The 20886-nt window shown below is 43.2% G+C and overlaps 1 protein-coding gene across 8 annotated transcripts in view; it reads right to left on the bottom strand.

The window, feature by feature from the left end:
* The window catches only part of TACC2 (transforming acidic coiled-coil containing protein 2), a 142497-nt gene that overhangs the window by 79008 nt on the left and 42603 nt on the right, over window positions 1-20886 (bottom strand). The window contains exon 1 of one of the 8 annotated variants that reach the window (XM_024217002.2): window positions 642-1051. The exons of the other annotated variants lie outside the window; for them this stretch is intronic. Coding sequence (XP_024072770.2) covers window positions 642-709 — 68 coding nt within the window. The 5' untranslated portion in view covers window positions 710-1051. Of the gene's footprint in view, window positions 1-641; window positions 1052-20886 lie in introns of those variants that run through there. 8 annotated transcript variants of the gene reach the window in all.

Genomic DNA, 20886 nt, shown 5'->3' with positions numbered 1-20886 from the left:
TAGTAAATGACTTTGTTGTTAGTATATTTGATATGCTCTTCTGAAAACAAAATGGTACAGTGTTCTAAATGAACAGTAATTGTTCGCGTTTTCCTTTTGCAAACAAGTCTACCATTCATGATTGCTCTTCAGTGAGAAGAGATCTAAGGACACCTTGTTATTATGTTTCATCACAGGAAATTACATTAAGAAGACATAGGTTGATGTTGATAAGGGTGATGTAAACTGAAAAAAAACAAAAAACAAAAACGTCTGTATGGAAAGGAAAGAAGCTCTGGAAAACAGGGAGATGCAACTACATGCTGTGCATTTTAAACAGAAACACAGAGATGATTTTAGCTAGAAATTGTCATTGTGTTTGATTGATTATGCATCCACACCATATAAAGGACAAACATATGGTATACAGCTATGACCTTACATAAATGAATTGAGACAGTGAGTCAACCCAGAATGCCTATGTGCTATGAAAGTATTAAAGAAATAGCAATTGTCAAAACATAGCAAAACTTTAATTCTATCTTCAATTGAACACAATTAATATTAACAAAGGCCTCTCAGTATACCATGTATGTAAAGTGCAGAAAGGTGGAAGGCCTGGAAATACAAAAAAGAAGGGAGCAAAGGTATTCTACACTTACATTGCCTCTGAAGGTTCCCGATTCAGGCTACTTATCTGTGCCTGCTGCAGAGACTGCGACCCTCCCATCCTCAGCGTGCCTTGAGCTGAAGCTAGCTGCAAGCAAGGCCAGCTTCCCTGTTAATTCCCGCAGCAAAAAGCCCTGAGAGGTCTGACTGTAGTGGCTGCAATACTGCAGTGCAGATGGAAACAGCTGCTTGCATCAGTGGCAGCAATAGCAGAGGCACTTGAGCAGCAGCTTCTCTTCTCTGAACTGTTGCCAGGGGGTTATTTTTATTATTATTTTTTTCCTGTCCAGATGAATATTATTTTAAAAATATAATAAAATCCCAGCCAGTCTGTCAGGCATTGATGTTACCAACCATTAGTCATAAATCGTTCTATCAGCTACAATGCAGCACCTCTATAAACAGAACCACTGGCTATTGAGACGGACTTAAAAAAAATGAAGACCCTCCCCTTACGCACACATTGTCAGCTACTGTGGCTCCCCAAGGACCTACAGGCAGGACCATTATATTTTGTTGACTCAGCTGATTTGAAATGCAAATTGATTTTGTACTAATCCTGTGCCTGCATTTCCTTTTAATAGTAAGCACATTGTATATTTCACAATGATTACAACAGAGAGAATTAATGTATATTTTGATTATTATTATTAAAACAAAAGAACTCATCCCTCTGGCAAAAATGGAATCTTCCATCAGGGAAATAGGGAGAATGCCATGAAGAGCCAAGGTAAACAAGGCAATGTGTGGGCATACCGGGGAGCAGTTCGATCCAAAGGTATTGTTACAGTTAACCATTTTGCTTCTGTGTGTGTGAATCTTCTTGTTAAATGATAAGCCGGGGAACCTTGGGAGTGATGCTGTTCATAAGCTGTGTGAGCTAGGGATATTTAAGATAAAAAACAGCATTTCAAAATCAATGGAGAAGTTTGTCTTTCTCTTACTGAAAAGGTTTCAGTGTTTCAGGAATATCTTGTGTAAATTGCATCTGCTGGAAGGCCTAGGCACCACCACTCTCTCCACATTTCCATATTTGGCAACCACATGGAGGCTCCATAAACAAATTACACTTCATATTTCCCAGAGATCAAAATGTCAGCAGCAGTACTATCTACATTCAGGATCACTCTACTAACTCCAGTGACTCTCATGCTTTGAAGCGACATAGTTAACTTCAGTTAACTGGAAGAAAGTCAAGAGATTAGACATTAAAATAGAAATATTAAATCATTCTAACTGTAAAGTGTGTAGTAGTGTATTTCTTTCAGATGTCAATAAAGACGCCCCCATCTCTCCATGTACACACAGCTTAAATAGCTTTTGTGCTGTATGTTCTGCTTTCAAAAAGTAGACTCCTTTAGGGCTCATCTACCCTACAAAAATAATCCAGGGCTGACAAGTGCTGAATGTAGTTTAGCCACAAGCATAGACAAGGACAAAGCATATTTCACACCATTTCATTAACCGTGGTTAAAACTGATCCTGACTAGGGACTTTGGACAGTACCACAATAAGAATAATTAATAACAGTTGGCAATTATTTATTATAGCACTTTTCATCTTCATAAAGATTGCTTAATTCATCTTCACAACACTACCAGCAAAACATATATGAGATTCACCTCATTTTATAGATGGAAAAACATTGGGACACCAGAGTTTGTCTCCAAATTGCCAAAACGGCCTCTAATTTTGGGTGCCTCCAGTTTTGGGTGGAAGTGAGTCACCAGAAATTAAGAAGCCACTTTTCAAAATTTGACCCTAATTTACTGGCCCAAAGAGACAGAGGTCATATCAATATCAAAGCCAGAAATATTTTTTTTAGGAATTCTTGACTTCCAGTCCCAGTGCCCAGACCACTGGACCAATTAGGATACCATAAACCAGGAGTGGCCAAACTTACTGACCCTCCGAGCCACATACAATATTCTTCAGAAGTTCGAGAGCCGCAAGACATGCACAACCTGCCCTGCAGGGCGGCGCATGCTGGGATGCAGGGCTTCTGTCCCGATGCCCGCCCCCCCGAGGCTAAAGCCTTTAGACCACCCTTCCTGCAGGTCAGAAGCCCCTAGTCCCACCCCCGCGCTGCCGCAGGGCAGAAGCCCTGAGCTGCCCTTTGCCCTATCTTGTAGGCACAGAACGGGGGGGGGGGGGTCGCTCTCCAGGAGCCACACTTTAACTGTAAAAGAGACGCAGGTGGCTCCTGAACCACAGTTCGGCCACGCCTGCCATAAATAGTTAGAACTCTGTAAAACAGATCATAAAACCAGTAAAGTGTTACTATTTTGTTAATTGTTTCACATTTTTGCATGCTCAGCATGTTAGGCACAAAAACTGAGCTACATTCATGCCTGGTATAACTGCACTAGCTTCAATGGAGGTATACCAGGCTAAGTGTAGCCTACCGTGTTTATATAAGCTGAAAGATTGTATGAAAATCCTTGTGAAAGTCAATTCAGCCTAATAAAAACATGACTCAGTTGTATTAATATTTAACAGCAATGTCACATATATAGCTATCAAATCAGGAGTGTTACTAACAATATAAAATGGGGAGTTTCAAGAGGGCATTGAAAATAATTTACTTTAGCCATAAATGTGAAAATATTAACATGACTCTAGTGTCTATCTAACACAGGAAGCAGTAACAGCCAGGAAGCTAGAATTGTGCTTCTGTTTTGGGGAAATTCCATTATGTTGAGGCTGTCACTCAATGTCAGTGTTATGTGCTATTTTAATACTGAGTTACTGGTTAACGCTTATTTCAATGTCATACGAACTTCCCACTGTGTTTATTTTTTATAGACGAGAGGAAGGCAGACAAGAGTTTATCGTACTTACTTTTAGAAAAATCCAAGTGGGGAAAAAAGCAACTGGGTTATCAGTTATGCTCTGAGAAGCAAAAGGGATAATAGAAGTATGTGTTCTATTAAGAGTAACACTAACAGTGCTTGCTAATGAACAACAGAAAACTAGTTAAATGGGCATTTAAGACGTGTTTTCTGGTTATATCAAGTTTCAGGTGCATCAACATCATCATATAGTATCTTGCTATGTTTAAGTTTTTCAAAGGTTACAAAAGCACTACAAAAATTAACAAAATGTGTAGGGTCAAATACTGCACCATGCAACCCAGGGCAGGAAGTGATTGCAGGGTCAAGAGAACAGAATATTTAACCCACCCCAATCACACCTACATAACAGCAGGACAAAATTCCCCATTAGCACTCATGAGAGCTGGATAACACACTCATCACAGAGGCTCAGGAGCTGCAAACTTTGAAGAATGCCATGACTCTGGCCTATCTGCACATATGCTATGCTTGGCACAACACTTTAGTGGGATTGCACTCTTTCAGGAGCAGCAGTAAGGTGCATTGCAGAACACAACCTGCCCTAAGCCTCTGTCTCTGCACCAACAGCATGGCTACGAGACCCACCATGAAGACAGTTCCCCTTCTCCAAAACTGTTCCTACTTATAGACAGTATGGGATTTTTCCCTTAGCTCGAAGAAATAATTGTTTTCTAAGCAATTTGCACACAGCTGTAAAAACACGAATACAGAGTAAAAGTAGGAAGGTGAGTGTACCCCTGGAATGCTGAGGCCAGTTCTGATGTCCATACTTTAAAAAGGAAGCTGAAAAACTGGAGAGCGTTTAGAGAATAGCTACAAGAGCAGATGTCAAGTCCATAGGTGCCTATGTGTGAGAGGGAGCCCAGCCTGGTAGGTCAGAGGGCTCAGTGGTACCCCAGTTCCAGGTGGCACCCCGGGGGTGAGTTAAGAATGTGAGTTAAGAAGCACAATGTGAGTTAAGAAGCACAAGCTACATGAAGAACAGGAGTACTTGTGGCACCTTAGAGACTAACAAATTTATTAGAGCATACGCTTTCGTGGGCTACAGCCCACTTCTTTCAAGCTACATGCTATCAAAGGGAAGGTTAAAAGGTGATTTGATCGTGGTCTTTTAGGCACTTATGCAAGGAGAATTTATCTGACCTTTAAATCGAATAGATGAAATCATGACAAGATCCAGTGGTGGTAACTAAAATCAGAAAAGAATATATAAGCTTTTTTTTTTCTTTGAAAGGTGAACACTATGCTCATGGAAGATTGATAGACCAGGAAATGGAAGTCCTGTGTCCACAAAATAGGTACACTACAAGCAGCAGCAATGCAAGGTTTGTCCATATAGCCTCCCCACTGATCTACCAGGAACAAGTCAATGGGAGAATTAAGAACTCCCTATTTACTCCCTGGCCTCAGCTCATCTACTGGTACTGCCAACAGAAATGACAATCAGTGCTGGATGTGATGGGTTGCCCCCAGAGTGCCAGCTGGAACTGGGGTACCACTGAGCCCTCTGGCCCACCAGCCTGGGCTCCCTCTCATACTGTGTTGCTGTGACAAGCTGCAAAGCCCTCCAAGCTTGCATTTTCACCAGCATTCACACAGATAGGGACACAGTATCCAGCTGCATTTACAGCTACTGATAAATAAAGAAATGTGGTGTTGGGACATGGAGGAACGTATGCCCTGTCCGCATACACTAGGCTGTCAATAAAGTTCATCCATCTTGCCAATGAAAGTCAAAGTAGAAGAACTTTATTGATACCTGTGTCCATCAACAAGAACTGCGTTTGGGGGTGACCAGCACAAAAAGGAGCGTTCCTGCTAGCTCCTGCTAACCACCAGCCTACGACCCCAGAGCAGTACCGTCCTGCCCTGGTCAAATCTGGCCAGTATATGGGTTTAACACCCGGTCTGCCTCTCCCTCAATGTGAAGAGGACCATGCACACTTGTGGTAACCAAGCTGAGATTTTCCCCAGACACCTTAGTCAAACACAGATTGGTTTGGATTAAAGCACAAAATAAGTTTATTAACTACAAAAGACAGATTTTAAGTGATTACAAGTGATAGCAAACAGATCAAAGCAGATTACCTAGTAAATAAACAAAACCACAAACTGAACTTAACATACTAGATAGGTAGGACATGAATTAGAAAATTCTCACCCTGAGCGATAAACAGGCTGGCAGATTCTTAAGGCACAAGCTGCCTTTGCTTTGCAGCTTGGGTTTCCCAGGTTTTCATTCACAGGCTAGAAATCCCTTTAGCCTGGGACCATCACTTCCCCCAGTTCAGTCTTTTTTCCTCAGGTGTTTCCAGGTGTGTGGTTGTAGGGAGAGGGTGGTACCATCATGATGTCATTTCCCCCTTTTATATCTTCTTCCCACTTGCTGGAAAGCTCTTTTGCTGTGACCTGGGTCAAACAGTTCCCATTGTGTAATGCTATCTCTGAGAGGTTTTTATTGTACACAGTTCCTGGGGTAATCCTCCTGCTTGCATGCATTTCCTCAATAAGCCATTAACATTGTTTGGCCTTTTTATTGTTGTACCTGAAAGGCTGCTTGTGGGTAATTTCAACCTCACAATATGTTTCAGTAATACATACATAGCCAAACTTCACATACGATGACAGCACATACAATCCAATGAGATATTAATGTCTAGCAGATCAAGCCTTTTAGAATGATACCTCACAAGGCACACTTTGTGCAAAACATATCCTAACTATATGACAGTGGTGAATAAGGGGATGCCAGGGTGTCACACTGGGTTTTTATGATACAGGGACTAAAATGAGACCACAACTCATTTTGCAAGGACTTGACAGTAACCTCAGACACACAGACATGCCTCATGATGTCCTTTATAAAACATGATCACACAGAAGTGATTGTTTCCAGGCACATAGTGGCACTGATATTGGCCCACGCAGTTCAAAGTCATTCAAAGACTCTAACGTCACAAGGGACCATCATGACCATCTAGTCTGACCTCCTGCACATTGCAGGCAGGGCCGGCTCTGGCTTTTTTGCCGTCCCAGGCAAAAAAGCCTGCGGCCACTCCCCCCCCCCAGCGCGGCAGGGGAGGGCGCGGGGGGGAGGGTGGCCGGAGCACCAGGGGGAGGGCGGTGAGCCCCGGCTGGGGCTCCGCTCTCCCCGGCGGCCGGAGCTGTGGGAGGAGGGCAGAGTGCCCGGCTGGGGCTCCGCTCTCCCCGGCGGCCGGAGCCCGAGCACCGCGCCGCCCCCCTCCAGGTGCTGCCCCAAGCACAAGCTTGGTGGGCTGGTGCCTGGAGCCGGCCCTGATTGCAGGCCACAGAACCTCGTCCACCCACTCCTGTAATAGACTCAAAATCTCTGGCTGAGTTATTGAAGGCCTCAAATCATGATTTAAAGACTTCAAGTTACAGAGAATCCGCCATTTACACTAATTTAAACCTGCAAGTAACCATGCCCCATGCTACAGAGGAAGCGAAAACCCCCCAGGTCTCTGCCAATCTGACTCTGTGGAAAATTCCTTCCCGACCCCAAATATGGCAATCAGTTGGATCCTGAGCATGAGGGCAAGACCCACCGGACAGGCATCTGGGAAAGAATTCTTTGTAGTAACTCAGAACCCTCCCCACCTGGTGTCCCATCACCAGCCGTAGCATTCACAGATCAGCTATATGTCATTGTAGGCAGTCCCATCATACCAACCCCTCTATAAACTAATCAAGCTCAGTCTTGAAGCCAGTTAGGTTTTTTGCCCCCCACTGCTCCCTTGGAAAGCTGTTCCAGAACTTCACTCCTCTGATGGTTAGAAACCTTCGTCTAATTTCAAGCCTAAACTTGTTGATGGCCAGTTTATATCCATTTGTTATTGTGTCTACATTGGCACTTAACTTATATAACTCCCCTCCCTTCCTGCGATTTATCCCTCTGATGTATTTATAGAAAGCAATCATATTGCCCCTCAGCCTTCTTTTGGCTAGGCTAAACAAGCCAAAGTCTTTGAGCCTCCTCTCATAAGGTAAGTTTTGCATTATTCTGATAATCCTAGTAGCCCTTCTCTGCACCTGTTCCAGTTTGAATTCATCTTTCTTAAACATGGGAGACCAGAATTGCACACAGTATTCCGGATGAGCTCTCGCCAGTGCCTTGTGCAATGGAACGAATGCTTCCCTATCTCTACTGGAAAAAACTTGCCTGATGCATCCTAGGACTGCATTTGCCTTTTTCACAACCACATCACATTGGCAGCTCATAGTCATCCTGTGATCAACCAATACACCCAGGGCTTTCTCTGTTGCTTCCAACTGATAAGTTCCCAGCTTATAGCAAAAATTCTTGTTGTTAGTCCTAAGTGCATGACCCTGCCCTTGCACTATTAAATTTCATCCTATTTCTATTACTCCAGTTTCCAAGGTCATCTAGATCTTCTTGTATGATATATCTAGTCCTTATCTGTATTGGAAATTCCTCCCAATTTTGTGCCATCCACAAATTTTATTAGCACACTCCTACTTTTTGTGCTAACATCATTAATAAAAATATTAAATAAGTTTGGCCCTAGGACTGATCCCTGAGGAACTCCATTAGTAACCTCCCTCCAGCCTGACCCGTTGTAATCTCCCCTTTAACCAATTCCTTATCCACCTTTCAGTTCTCGCACTAACTCCCATCTTCTCCAATTTAATTAATAATTTCCCATTTGGAACTTATGTATCATATGCCTTACTGAAATCCACGTAAATTAGATCTACTGCATTTCCTTTGTCTAAAAAAATCAATTATCTTCTCAAAGAAGGAGATCAGGTTGGTCTGGCATGATCCACCTTTTGCAAAACCATGTTGTATTTTATCCCAATTACCGTTAACCTCTATGTCCTTAACTACTTTCTTTTTTAAAATTTGCTCCAAGACCTTGCATACAATTGAGGACAAAACTAACAGGCTTGCAGTTTCCTAGAACACATTTTTTCCTTTTCTTAAAAATAGGAACTTTATTAGCAATTCTCCCATCATAGGGTATGGCCTTGCTATTGGGTATGCAATTTCATGTGCCAGTTCCTTTAACATTCTTGGATGGAGATTATCTGGGTCCCCCAGTTTAGTCCCATTAAGCCAGAGGCGAGCAAACTACAGCCCACGGGCCACATTCGGCCCGCCAGACTGACCTGCCCGGCCCCCGAGCTCCTGGCCCGGGAGGCTAGCCTCCGGCCCCTCCCTTGCTGTCCCCTCTCCCCCGCAGCCTCAGTTCGCTCTGCCACCAGCGCAATGATCTGGGCGGCAGGGCTGTGAGCTCCTGGGGCAGTGCAGCTGCAGAGCCTGGCCTGACCCGGTGCTCTGTGCTGCGTGGTGGTGGCGGCATGGCCTGGCTCCAGCCGGGTGGGGTGGCTGTAGCGCCGCCAGCCACCAATGCTCCAGGCAGCACAGTAAGGGGGCAGGGAGCGGGGGGGTTGGATAGAGGGCAGGGGAGTTCAGGGTGGTGGTCAGGAGGTGGGGGGGTAGATAGGGACTGGGGGTTGAATGGGGGCAGGGGTCCCGGGGGGAGCAGTTAGGAAGGGGGAGGTTGGATGGGGGGCAGGGGGCAGTCACAGGCAGGGGTTCCGGGGGCAGTCAGAGGATAGGGAGAAGGGGTGGTTGGATGGGACAGGAGTCCCAGGGGGCAGTCAGGAATGAGAGGAGGGGTTGGATGGGGCGGCATGGGTCCGGGAGCGGTCAGGGGACAGGGAGCAGGTGTGTGTGGATGGGGCAGGGGTCCCCGGAGGGCTGTCAGGGAACAGGGGGTGTTGGATGGGGCAGGAGTCTGGGGGGGGGGCAGATAGGAGGTGGGGGCCGGGCCACGCCCCCCTCCCCTAACCGGCCCTCCATACAATTTACGAAACCCGATGCGGCCCTCAGGCCAAAAAGTTTGCCCGCCCCTGCATTAAGCAGTTGGAATTTGACTTCCACCTCAGATGTGGTAATTTCTACTTCCATATCCTCATTCCCATTAGTGACCCTGCCACTACTCGATTAGCTCTTCATTACCTTTATTACAAACTGAGGCAAAGTATTTGTTTAGGTGTTGGGCCATGCCTAGATTATCTTTAATCTCCACCCCATCCTCAGTGCTTAGGGGCCGCACTTCTTTCCTTGTTTTCTTTTTATTTATATAGCTATTGAACCTTTTAGTATTGGTTTTAATATCCTTTGCAGGGTCCATCTCTGTTTGGCTTTTGGCAGTTCCCACTTTATCCATACACTTTCTAACTTCCAAGAGGTAGCTTTCCTTCCTGTTCCATTCCATCTTCCATTCCCGGGAACCCAATTTTGTTGTCACAAAAGAAAAATGTTGGGATACCAACATAGGGGCAGAACATTTATGTTATCAACATTTTAAAAATCATAACTTTCACTCCATCCACCACTTTTTATTTAAGCAAAGGATACATTTTGGCCCTAAATTAGTGACTAAAACCAAAATTTTTAAACCTGCGTGTCTAATGTTAATCACTTAAAACCATATTTAGGCACCTAAATATGTGACCTGATTCAGCAGTGGTTGGATCCACAAACCTGATTGAAGTGACTGGGTGCCCAGCCCTTGGGACAATGATTAAGGTGCCTATGCACATTGATTTAGGTGCTTAGCTTTAAGCACCCAATTTAAATATTTTGTCTTCAAGAAGCAACACTGGACAAGGCTGAAAATGGGGAAACATTCCAATGACAAACGTTTATTCCTCAGACATCCTTGCGCCTAATCTTGAGGCTTTGGAATGCCTGTTTGTCTTAAGAAAATGTGCCAAAAACAGAGGACAGACTTTGTTTTTATACTGAATCCAAGAATGTGAAATGCATTTGTATGGCATCAGTGCTGAATCCTAACAATTGGATGGCATACTGGGAAAGAAATTGTGTCAACACAACTAGGGAGGGTCTAACAGGACTAGAGTAGATAAAATCCAAATCATGCACCTTTTAAACAGAGTTACAGGGAAAACCAATGACAGGGAAGGCTAGCCACACCTCTGAGAAATGGTCAGTACTTGGTATTTACATCTCAGGAAATATAGCATTTTAGGAGCTATGTCAACAATCCGTGACAGCTAGGGCCCCAAAGAAGTGATCAGGATACTGTTACCCTTCCCTCTGCTCCCCTCATCTGCTCTCTCGACTCACTGCCTGTGCAGAAAGCCTCTCTACAAACTCTCCTTCCCTCCTCTCCTAATGACTCTCCCTTACCAGCTTCCTTCAGCCATCTACAAAGAACCATCTCCACAGCTTCCTCTGTGTAGGAGCCCCAGACCCATCTGCCCCCTGGTCCGTTTCCTCCTACTGTGCTAAACAAAGGGAGAGCAGCAGTGATAGGTAGTAGAGTCAAGCTTGAACCCTCTCAATTACTTTCCTGCATTCCTGCAGGAAACGCCAGGAAGATCCCATGTTCAGCTTTTGTAGGGAGAAAAACGGGCCCTGCATAGTCCCCTCTATGCTTGCTTGCTGTTACTATGTGAACGAAGGCTTCAGGAGAACTACGTTAACCTGGGCCAGATGCCACCCACTAACACTGCTCCTCTCCAATCCTGCTAGAGCAGCATCAGTAGGGTTACCATAATCCAGCAAGCAAAAAAGAGGACAGGAGGAGCCCTGCCCCTGTCCTGCCCTAGCCCCGCCCCATCCTGTCCTAGCCCCGCCCCTGCCCCTCCCACTTCCCCCTCTCAGAACCCCCAACCCTCCCCCCGCTCCTTGTCCCCTGACTGCCCCCTCCTGAGACCCTCTCCCCATCCTAACTGGCCCCCTAGGACTCTACCCCCTACCTGTACCCTGACTGCCCCAACCCTTATCCACACCCCCACCCCCAGACAGACCCCTGGGACTCCCACGCCCCATCCAAAACTCTGTCCTTACACCAGTGTAAATCTGAACTAATTCCTTGAGTTGGAAGGATTTACACAAGTGCAGAATATTTGGGCCAGTTTTTTTAAATGGGGACATTATTAGTAGGATTTAGCCCCACTAATTCCTGAATTACCAGCCACGCCTGTAAAGGAGTTATCGCAAATAAATGGCAATTTCCATATGTGCATTCTACATTCATTTAAGAAAATTAAATAGAAGAGGCGAAGACTTGGTTCATGTCCCATGAATAGACGGGGAGCACAAAGAGAAAGTTTAGAGAAAGTGTTTCTAATACAATGCTGAGTCCTAGACAGCTCTGGCAAACCACCACCACAGAAAGGAGACAGACTGGGAATTAGTCAAGCAAAAAGGTTAACGAAAAGCAAGCAATATCCATCTGTTCTCACTTCAGAGTTTGCACTGTGGATTAAAGAAATATTAGGGTGTGACACCGGCAGACCTGGTTCCAACTCATGCCAAGGCCCCTATGCCTCAGCTGAACACCGACAAATGCGTAGCAGGAAACCAGTCTGGCTCACCTGTGTGTAATGTTGTTAAAACAGGTTTTCGGTTTATGAGAATATGTTTAGTGTTTATACTTTATGAAATGCATGTATATTGCTACATGCATTAATCTCACTGTAGCTCATGTTATAAGGTAATAATTAAGTGTTTTCTCTGAAACCAGTCAGGAGAGAAGCATTACCAAGTGTGAAATACTACTTTACCCCAGGAGGTGTTATTTCCTGCCCAAAAAAGGAAGGCCCATAGACACCAGACAAACCATGTGGAATGTCAGAGGACAAAAGACTTTGTTGACTGCTCCCTCTACACCTGTGGAGAGGAGACATATATGAAGACTCATCATCAGCTTGAACGTTGGTGGAAGGGAATCAAAATCCCTGATCAGAAGAAGCTGTATCACTATGCTGCTTGGACTTTGGGAGGGTAAGATTTCTAAGCATAAGCTAGGGGTCCCCAGCTGCTTAGTTCGGGTTAGCTCTAGAGAACATATAGAGCTTGCCATTACAGCAGCTTCTATTACCTTTTGGAAACTAACACTAACTCATTGGTGCGTATAGGTTTGCCTGCTTTAAGCTTGTAAATAACTCTCACTTCCTTCTTTTAATTAATAAATAATACATTTATTATTGGATTGGCTAGAAGCATTATCTTTGGTGTAAGATCTAAAGTGCAATTGACCGGGAGTGACTGGTCCTTTGGAACTGAGAGTAACCTGAATATTGCTGTGATTTTTGGTGTAAGTGATCATCTGTCTCAAAGACAAGTGTGCCTAGGTGGCAAGATAGAACGGAGTACCCAAGGGCAATGTCTGTGACTCCATGTTAAGGCTGTTGCAGTGCTTGAGGGGTTCATCCTTGATACTTGGTTGGTGAAATCTAAGTGTAGTACTCACAACCAGCCTGGGGTTTGTGTCCTGCTTCTTAACGGTCTGCCTGGAGGTTGGTATTCACCCTCTTGAGCCACTCCAGACAGCTTGGCACAGGAAAATTCACTTTTCTAACATCCCAGATATAGAAAAGCTTACCTTAAAAATGATAACAGTTAGTTTTTGTTCCATCTGATTTTCTAACACTGGTAAGACATTAATCAGATGTCACCAAAATTGTGGCACCTATGATCAAGAGACTTGGTGTCATATAAGAAGTGTCTAACAACAGCCATCAAGCATGTCATTGATCTATGATCTATAGGTCAAACTTAGGCCTGGTTAAACTTAGGGAGTGTACTAATCACCTTTCATTCAGGCTAAATAAAAAGAACAACTGAATGTCCCTTAGTGTAGTGACAGCTGAAACAAGAGGGAGCCTCTGCCCAAGGCAATGAGCCACATTGCAAGGCTGATCAAAAATTAAACCATGTGGGCCAAGGGGAACTGATTCTCTGGGATGACTTCAAATACAGGAACTAGGGGATTGATTGGTTGCAGCTGTGTTTGTCTGCCTGTGAGAAAGGCAGAAAGTCATCAGAGAGCAAGAGAAGCAGTGGTGGGTGTGGTCCTTAGAGAAAGATGAAAGACAACTTTTTGGGGGAACAGTATTCACTAGAAAGGTGGACTTGGATTTCTGAACAAGGAAATTGCCTCCTGTTTGTTCCTACTGTGTTCAGGGAAACAGGACTTTGTAAATAAACAGGATTGCAACAAAGAAATACCTGACTTGTATCATCTTTCATCTCAGAACAGAAACAACCCTGCAAGGCCCCAAATATTGGCTAACTACTTGGGACAAAAAGGGAAAATAGTACTGTTTTAGATTATGCTCCCCACACTGGGTGGTGTGGACCAGCCGATAGGATTGAACAGTTTAAACCATACTGAAAGAACTCCCACATCTTTGCAGAAATACTGTACAAAAGATCAAACAGACTGCAGATTATAGTTAATGAGGATAACAAATGCAACTAGATGAAACACAAAGTTACAAATTCAGATCTTTGATTGGCATCACAGAAGCACAAGTAACTTGAGGCTTGAAATGACATCAGAATACTAATGCTGATATACAGTTGCCTCATCCATCTATATTAGTACTCTGGGAATAATGATGTAAACATTATAAGCTCTGTCACATTTTGTAAAGCAGAATATTTTGTTTGAATTCCCTGTTGTGTGAAAATTATGGAACCCTGTATAAGCAGGAGCAACCCCAAATGAAGTCAGTGGCGCATCACCTCTTATGCCAGTGGTGAATTCAATCTGATAATGCTGCAATGAAAAGAGAGTAAAGTGTCTCTGGCACAATGGGCCAGTTGATTTGGTTATTAACCAAAGGTTGGTTGCTCTAAAGCAGTTGGGGATATAACCATTTCCAATTTAGATCCAAACTACAGAATTGGAAAGGGTCCACCAGCACGGTAAAATTGCAGGGTTGGAATCTTAGGTTGTAAACTCTTCATGTGTGGTTGTACAGCACAATGGGGCCCTAATCCTGTTTGGGGTGTCTATGCATGACCACCACCCAATGACATAGGATGGTCATACTAATTGTCAAAATTACCAGTTAACTTAAAGATATGTGACATAAAGCATTATAATTATGCTGCGTATCATTCCTCTAGATTAATGCAATATGCATAGTTGGATCATTTGTATTGGTACTCATTTAATTCATTAAAAATACAGTATATCAGGATTTTTAATTTAATAGGATTAACATGTTCAACATATTTTCCCCTGGTCAATTCAAAGAAAAAATATTTAAGTACATAAAAAGGATACAATGAGAATGGCCATTGCGACTCACAAGAAAAGGAAGTCTGACTGATTAAAATACATTTCTAAAAATGCATCTATTGATCACTGTTTGCCAAGTTCAGTTGATAAGGGCTCTGCTGAATCTAAATTGAATACGAGATCAATAGCATTAAAAATTATGAAAGAACTAGCATACCAATATAGGCTTTGAAACATCTTGTGTCTGGAACCCACTGTAAAGCTAACAAAAAGGCATGCAAATGAGGTCTTCTGGGACTCCAGCTCTAGCTGGTGTCTTTTAGATGAGCTAGCAATTAATTATGACTGATAAAATGACAGCTGCACATGTTAAAGGCAAAAGGATATTTTAGGGAGGAAATAAAGTAAATCTACAGGGTGGTAAAACACTGTGGGCCTGATCATCCCCTCCTACAGGGAACACCTCAGGGTGGGAACTTTCCAATTCACTGTGCAGAATCCTAGAATGTAGTTTCACCAAAGGAACAAGGGATATGACTTTCCAATCATGTGGAAACCCTGAAGATTTATGCTGTCATTGGCTCCCCACCTGCTCCTTTGCCTTCCTCTCCAACTGGGATAAAGAGTGCTGAGTACAAGTTAGTGTTGCAATGAGCATGCAATCCAGCTGGAATTTCTTTTAAATCATGCTACTGTATGTCACCAACTGTGATCAGAGGTGCTGGAACAATTTGTATAGTGGGGGTGCTGAGAGCAATTGAACCAAACTGTAAACCCTTTATATGATGGAACCCACTTCAAGCCAGGGGGTGTGGCAGCACCCCCAGCACTCCTACTTCCAGCCTCTATGACTGTGAGTCTTTAAAGTGAACCACATCTGAGTTCAGGTTTCTTTCCAAGCATTTTGCACATCTCTAGGTCTAAGGTTCCATCAGATGGAGCCAAGAGCACTGTGGAGATGGACAGCTTGAGTAGCAGTGGTATTCTCCTCAGGGAGCCCTCCCCAGCTGGGTCCTTTCAGGAGAGCGGGATTCTGAAGGAGCCCTACTCTGAATGAAGAATTAAATAATGAAGCAGGATGAGGGGAGCAGACCAATATGGTATTTTGATTGGTGTGACTCACTGTCATGACTGGGGGTAGGGGAAGAACTATGAAGGTCGGGAACAACTTTTTTTTCTCTACAAAAAATTGGCTTCTGACAAAAACAAAACTTGTGGGGGAAGTGTTTGCTTTATTTTTCATGGGAAACTAAAGCTGAAATTTGGCTAACTGAAACATCTTGGGATTTGGGGCTGAACATTTTTCCATTTTCAGCTTTTGGGTGAAAATTCCAAATCTTCCACGGAAAGTGTTGATGAAAACATTAAATTTTTTTTCTTATGGTTCATTTTCGTCAACATTTTTGGCAGGAAAATAAAATTCCTGAGCAGCTCATTTCAATCCTTTCTAATAGTGCTGTAAAAATCTCCTTTGAAATCACACAAGTTTCTCTGGATTTACACCAGCATAGCCAAAATCAAAATATGTCTCTGGGAATATAACAACAATACTAAAACTAATCTTCTCAAGAAGAGATAACTAAGACCTCTTTCTGGGTTCACCAATACAATTTGTTCCAGCTAAGGTACACTTTAAAGATGGATAACACCAGAAGCACTTTTTTTTGGTTGATTTATTCACACAGTATTTTAAGCCCCATGGGCAGATAGCAATTAGACATTCCCCCCTCATGGAGAAATGTATTTGTCAAGAATAATATATTTAAATCAGGGCAATGCTTCTGTGTTAGTCTCTGCAAACTTTAGCCCTATCACATTACTATTAATAAGTTTCAGTCCCCATAATCAGTAGATTTACTAGGCCAGAATTCTAGAAAATAGCATGAAAACATACGTATTCACTTGTTTGCCTGATTTGTGCATGCAGTGTTTGCAATGTGCATGCAGTTGTGCCAGTTTCAAAAATACCACATGTAACTGCTCACATACAATAGTGTACAACAAATGTGAAAATTATGTATTCATTTGCTGTGACATTACAACATGGTGTCATTTAGATTTTTTTAAATTTGTATTATATTATTTTATTTACTTTAACATTAATTATAAATGCAATTAACAACATGCCTGGCTCTATTAGCATTATACCGGCTTCATAACGTGAATTGATATAATTCACTTTAAAGGAGGAATAGTGAAACTGACTGTATACAAATTACTGACAAATGCCCCAAACCAAACAAATTGGTAAAACGACATACAGATTATTTTCTCGTAATCTCAGTTGTAGTACCTACAGTACATAAAATACTCAGACTGTGATTTTAATTAGACGATGCATCTAATACATAATGCAAAATATACATTTTTATTTTGTTTCTCTATATATATTCAAGTGTCTTTAAGGACTTGAAAAAAGGCCCACAAAAATCAAGCACATTTAGCACAAATGACAAATTTTCCTCGCAGAGGCTGAGATTCCAAAACTGCATTGACACTGGCAAAATTGATCCCCTTAATTTTTCAGTGTTGCAATCTGAAATGCAGAAAAGACTCGGATGTTTGTCAGCTAAGCCTGCACTACGCCAGGCTAGGTGAAATGGTGGCAAAATGCTTGTGTCTTGCATTCAATAGATCTTCCGCTGTTGCAAGTACTGGCGTAGCTGCACTGGTAGTGAATTACTCAGTGCAAACAAGGACTCAGTCTATTCTACAGTATTTGTAAGGCTATTGATTTCAGTGACAGATAAGAGCATGCTGATAGAGCAGGATGACAGGGTAGACTCCACCATGCAGATCTAGGGGAAGAATTTTGCACCGAGGTTCAAACATCACCCATAATTCCATTGCTCTAGAGTAACCAATCTGTGGTCACCTAGCAGTTCATGGGCCAAATCCATATTTGAGCAAAAAAACACCCCACAAACAACAAATCTCCGGTGGAAGTCTACCTACATAAAGGTTCAGTAAACACTGAGGATTTGGGTCAGTGGACGTTTTACCTGAGCAAAATCTAACCAGGAACTTGGGAATTTGGCCTCCCAGATTCTTGCTATATTACACAGCATGGCCACTTACAAGTTCCCAGCCCCAGTGGGGTTATAACTTAAATCCTCCTGCTCCAAAAGCACAAGCTCCCTACCTAGCTAAAGGAGAATATGGATCAGTTATTTCTGATTCCGTCTGACAGAGGACAGTGGTATACCTACTACCCATCACATAACAGTACCCAGGTATTTTCTGGATCTCCAAATAGTAGGTGATCCTACACAGATCCCAATTCTACATTGAGTTTTGGATTGGCAGACTTCTGCAGCCCACTCCACAGAGGCCAACTGGAATTCACCCAAACTTCTCATTAAAGGATTGTTCATGTACACATCACATACAGTAAATGCAGCAACACTTAAGAACAGAGTAAGCCAGATGTAGAGTGTCCACCTTATTTCTTTATTGCCATGGTTTTTGTGAGTTAAGGCTGATGATTCATATTGTTTGACCATTCTTTGTGGATGGATTAATTAGTGTAACGACAGATTAATTTTCACACTGCTGAATGTGTGTTAAAAGCAAAGACATACCACGTACTGCCTGAGGGGGTCTGTAAAATACACAGTAATAACTAGGAAACAGAGGGGTACTGCTCACCCTTTTGTCCATGGCTGCATACTGATAAATGGGTTTAACACTGAGATCAGAGTTACACACACTCACTAAATACTGCTTCTTTCCAACTATAAAAATACATCTAATATATACCCCAAATAGCACACGTCTGAAAAAAATGGTGGGAAAATGCTGCTGAATTTCAAGTTGCAAATAAGAACCATCTAAAATTCCACACATTACATTTTATGAACAATAGCTACAAAAATCCTGCTCTCTTGAATCAATTTTTATTTTATAGTAGGGGTTGTTTCACATCCTCCAACACAGGGCTCAAGACATCCTCCGACAAGGATCAATTCTTTAGGTCCATCTCTCACACACATGTACCCCTGCCTGACTTCAATGAGAGTTCCATGCACAGAATGCCTGCAGAATCTGTCCCCTAGCCCTAAGGACCCCCACTATTTCCCAGTCCTCACACAAAGCGCCAGTTAGACACTGCATTTTGTCTATAATCTTTCTGGTGGAATACTAGACAGGGCACACTGTCGGATTTGTCAGCGTTACTCCATAATTGGCAGGAGAAGTATCTATTTAGCAACACCAGCCATCCTGCTAACCTGGAGCTGAGTAAGTTCTGCACACATCACTCATTGTTCTTATTAGCCCAGTAAGCAAGTGACCAGAAACAGGACCCAAAAGCTCTTTTTTTTTTAAAAAAAGGGGGGGTTATTTGTAAAAAGGATTAGAAAAAAGAGAAGGGAGAAGGACTGAGGTTCATCGTTGTCCATTTGCAAAAATTGCTGACTGGTCATATGGAATGCACTCAACTGATCTCAGTCCCTCAGTACCTGGAAAAATCATGGAGCAGGTCCTTAAGGAATCAATTCTGAAGCACTTAAGAGGAGAGGAAAGTGATCAGGAACAGTCAGCATGGATTCACCAAGGGCAAGTCATGCCTGACTAACCTAATTGCCTTCTATGACAAGATAACTGGCTCTGTGGATGAGGGGAAAGCAGTGGATGTGTTATTCCTTGACTTTAGCAAAGCTTTTGATACGATCTCCCACAATATTCTTGCCAGCAAGTTAAAGAAGTATGGGCTGGATGAATGGACTATAAGGTGGATAGAAAGCTGGCTAGATCGTTGAGTTCAACGGGTAGTGATCAATGGCTCCATGTTTAGTTGGTAGCCGGTATCAAGCAGAGTGCCCTAAGGGCCGGTCCTGGGGGCGGTTTTATATCTTCATTAATGATCTGGAGGATGGCATGGACTGCACCCTCAACAAGTTTGCAGATGACACTAAACTGGAGGGAGTGGTAGATACGCTGGAGGGTAGGGATAGGATACAGAGGTACCTAGACAAATTAGAGGATTGGGCCAAAAGAAATCTGATGAGGTTCAACAAGGACAAGTGCAGAGTCCTGCACTTAGGACGGAAAAATCCCATTCACTGCTACACACTAGGGACCGAATGGCTAGGCAGCAGTTCTGCAGAAAAGGACCTACGGCTTACAGTGGACAAGAATATGAATATATGGAGATACACCTATCTCATAGAGCTGGAAGGGACCCTGAAAGGTCATCAAGTCCAGCCCCCTGCCTTCAATAGCAGGACCAAGTACTGATTTTGCCCCAGATACCTAAGTGGCCCCCTCAAGGATTGAACTACTCACAACCCTGGGTTTAGCAGGCCAATGCTCAAACCACTGAGCTTACTAAAATCAATGACAACTCTCCACGGTCTTCAACAGGTGCAGGATTGGGTCCACAGTGAGAATACCGTCCACACAGCTCATTGGCCCCTTATTGTTTCCTCTTTTGTCATCTCTAAGGGGAAAAAGAGTCATTCAAATTAAGATACTAACATATGTAACGTGAGTATCTCGGATGAGTGTATTCTGCATATCGAACCATCATCACAGCCCTCAGGATCAACTTTTGCTTATTTAAACAAAGGTAAAATTGGATTATGCACGCAAATCTCTCCCTGATTTTAGTAGGAGATTTACCTGCACATGAAAAATGGGATCAGGCAATCACTGGGTACATACTTGTGTTTTGTTTGCAAGCAATGTATTTAGTTACATGACTATGGTCAAATTTAGCTTTGTAGGTCTCCTGCAAAATATTTTTAGGTCTTCTTTTCCAATCTTTACAGATCTATTTTGTGCTTCTGTAACACTGACAGACCCTGGGCATCGGCAGGTGGGACTGAACCTGGGACCTCTGGATCTTAGTGAAGGAGCCTCTACCACATGAGCTAAAAGCCACATGACTCTTATCTAAGGCTGTAGAGCAAACTCATTAATCTCTCTCTCTCTCTAAGTGGTCTCAGAGCCACTAGATAAGACAGAACACCACATCCAGGAGATGTGTGGGATACATATTTCCCCTAGCTGAGGAAACGTGTCCCAAGCTCCAGAGACTTCCCAGTTGAAATCCCAGATGAGTCCCCACTTGTACGGCAGGCGGGATCGAATCTGGGATCTCTGGAGCTTAGTGCATGAACCTCTCTACTGCATGAGCTAAAAGCCAACTGGCCCTTCGCTATAGATAGCTCTCTCACTCAACACCACATCCAGGAGGTGTGTGGGTTACACTTCTATATCAGCAGTGTCATTAAAACCCTTTCGCATGTTTTCTATCTAATGTAATAATACTTAGTACTTGCCTAATGGCCTGGATGTTCATCCCACACCATACTGTTATGCAGATA

Source organism: Terrapene carolina, unplaced genomic scaffold, assembly GCF_002925995.2.
Source record: "Terrapene carolina triunguis isolate 2854851 unplaced genomic scaffold, T_m_triunguis-2.0 Scaffold95, whole genome shotgun sequence".
NCBI lineage: Eukaryota > Metazoa > Chordata > Testudines > Emydidae > Terrapene > Terrapene triunguis.
The sequence above is the reverse complement of the archived record's forward strand: the minus strand, read 5'-3'. Positions and strand labels throughout refer to the sequence as shown.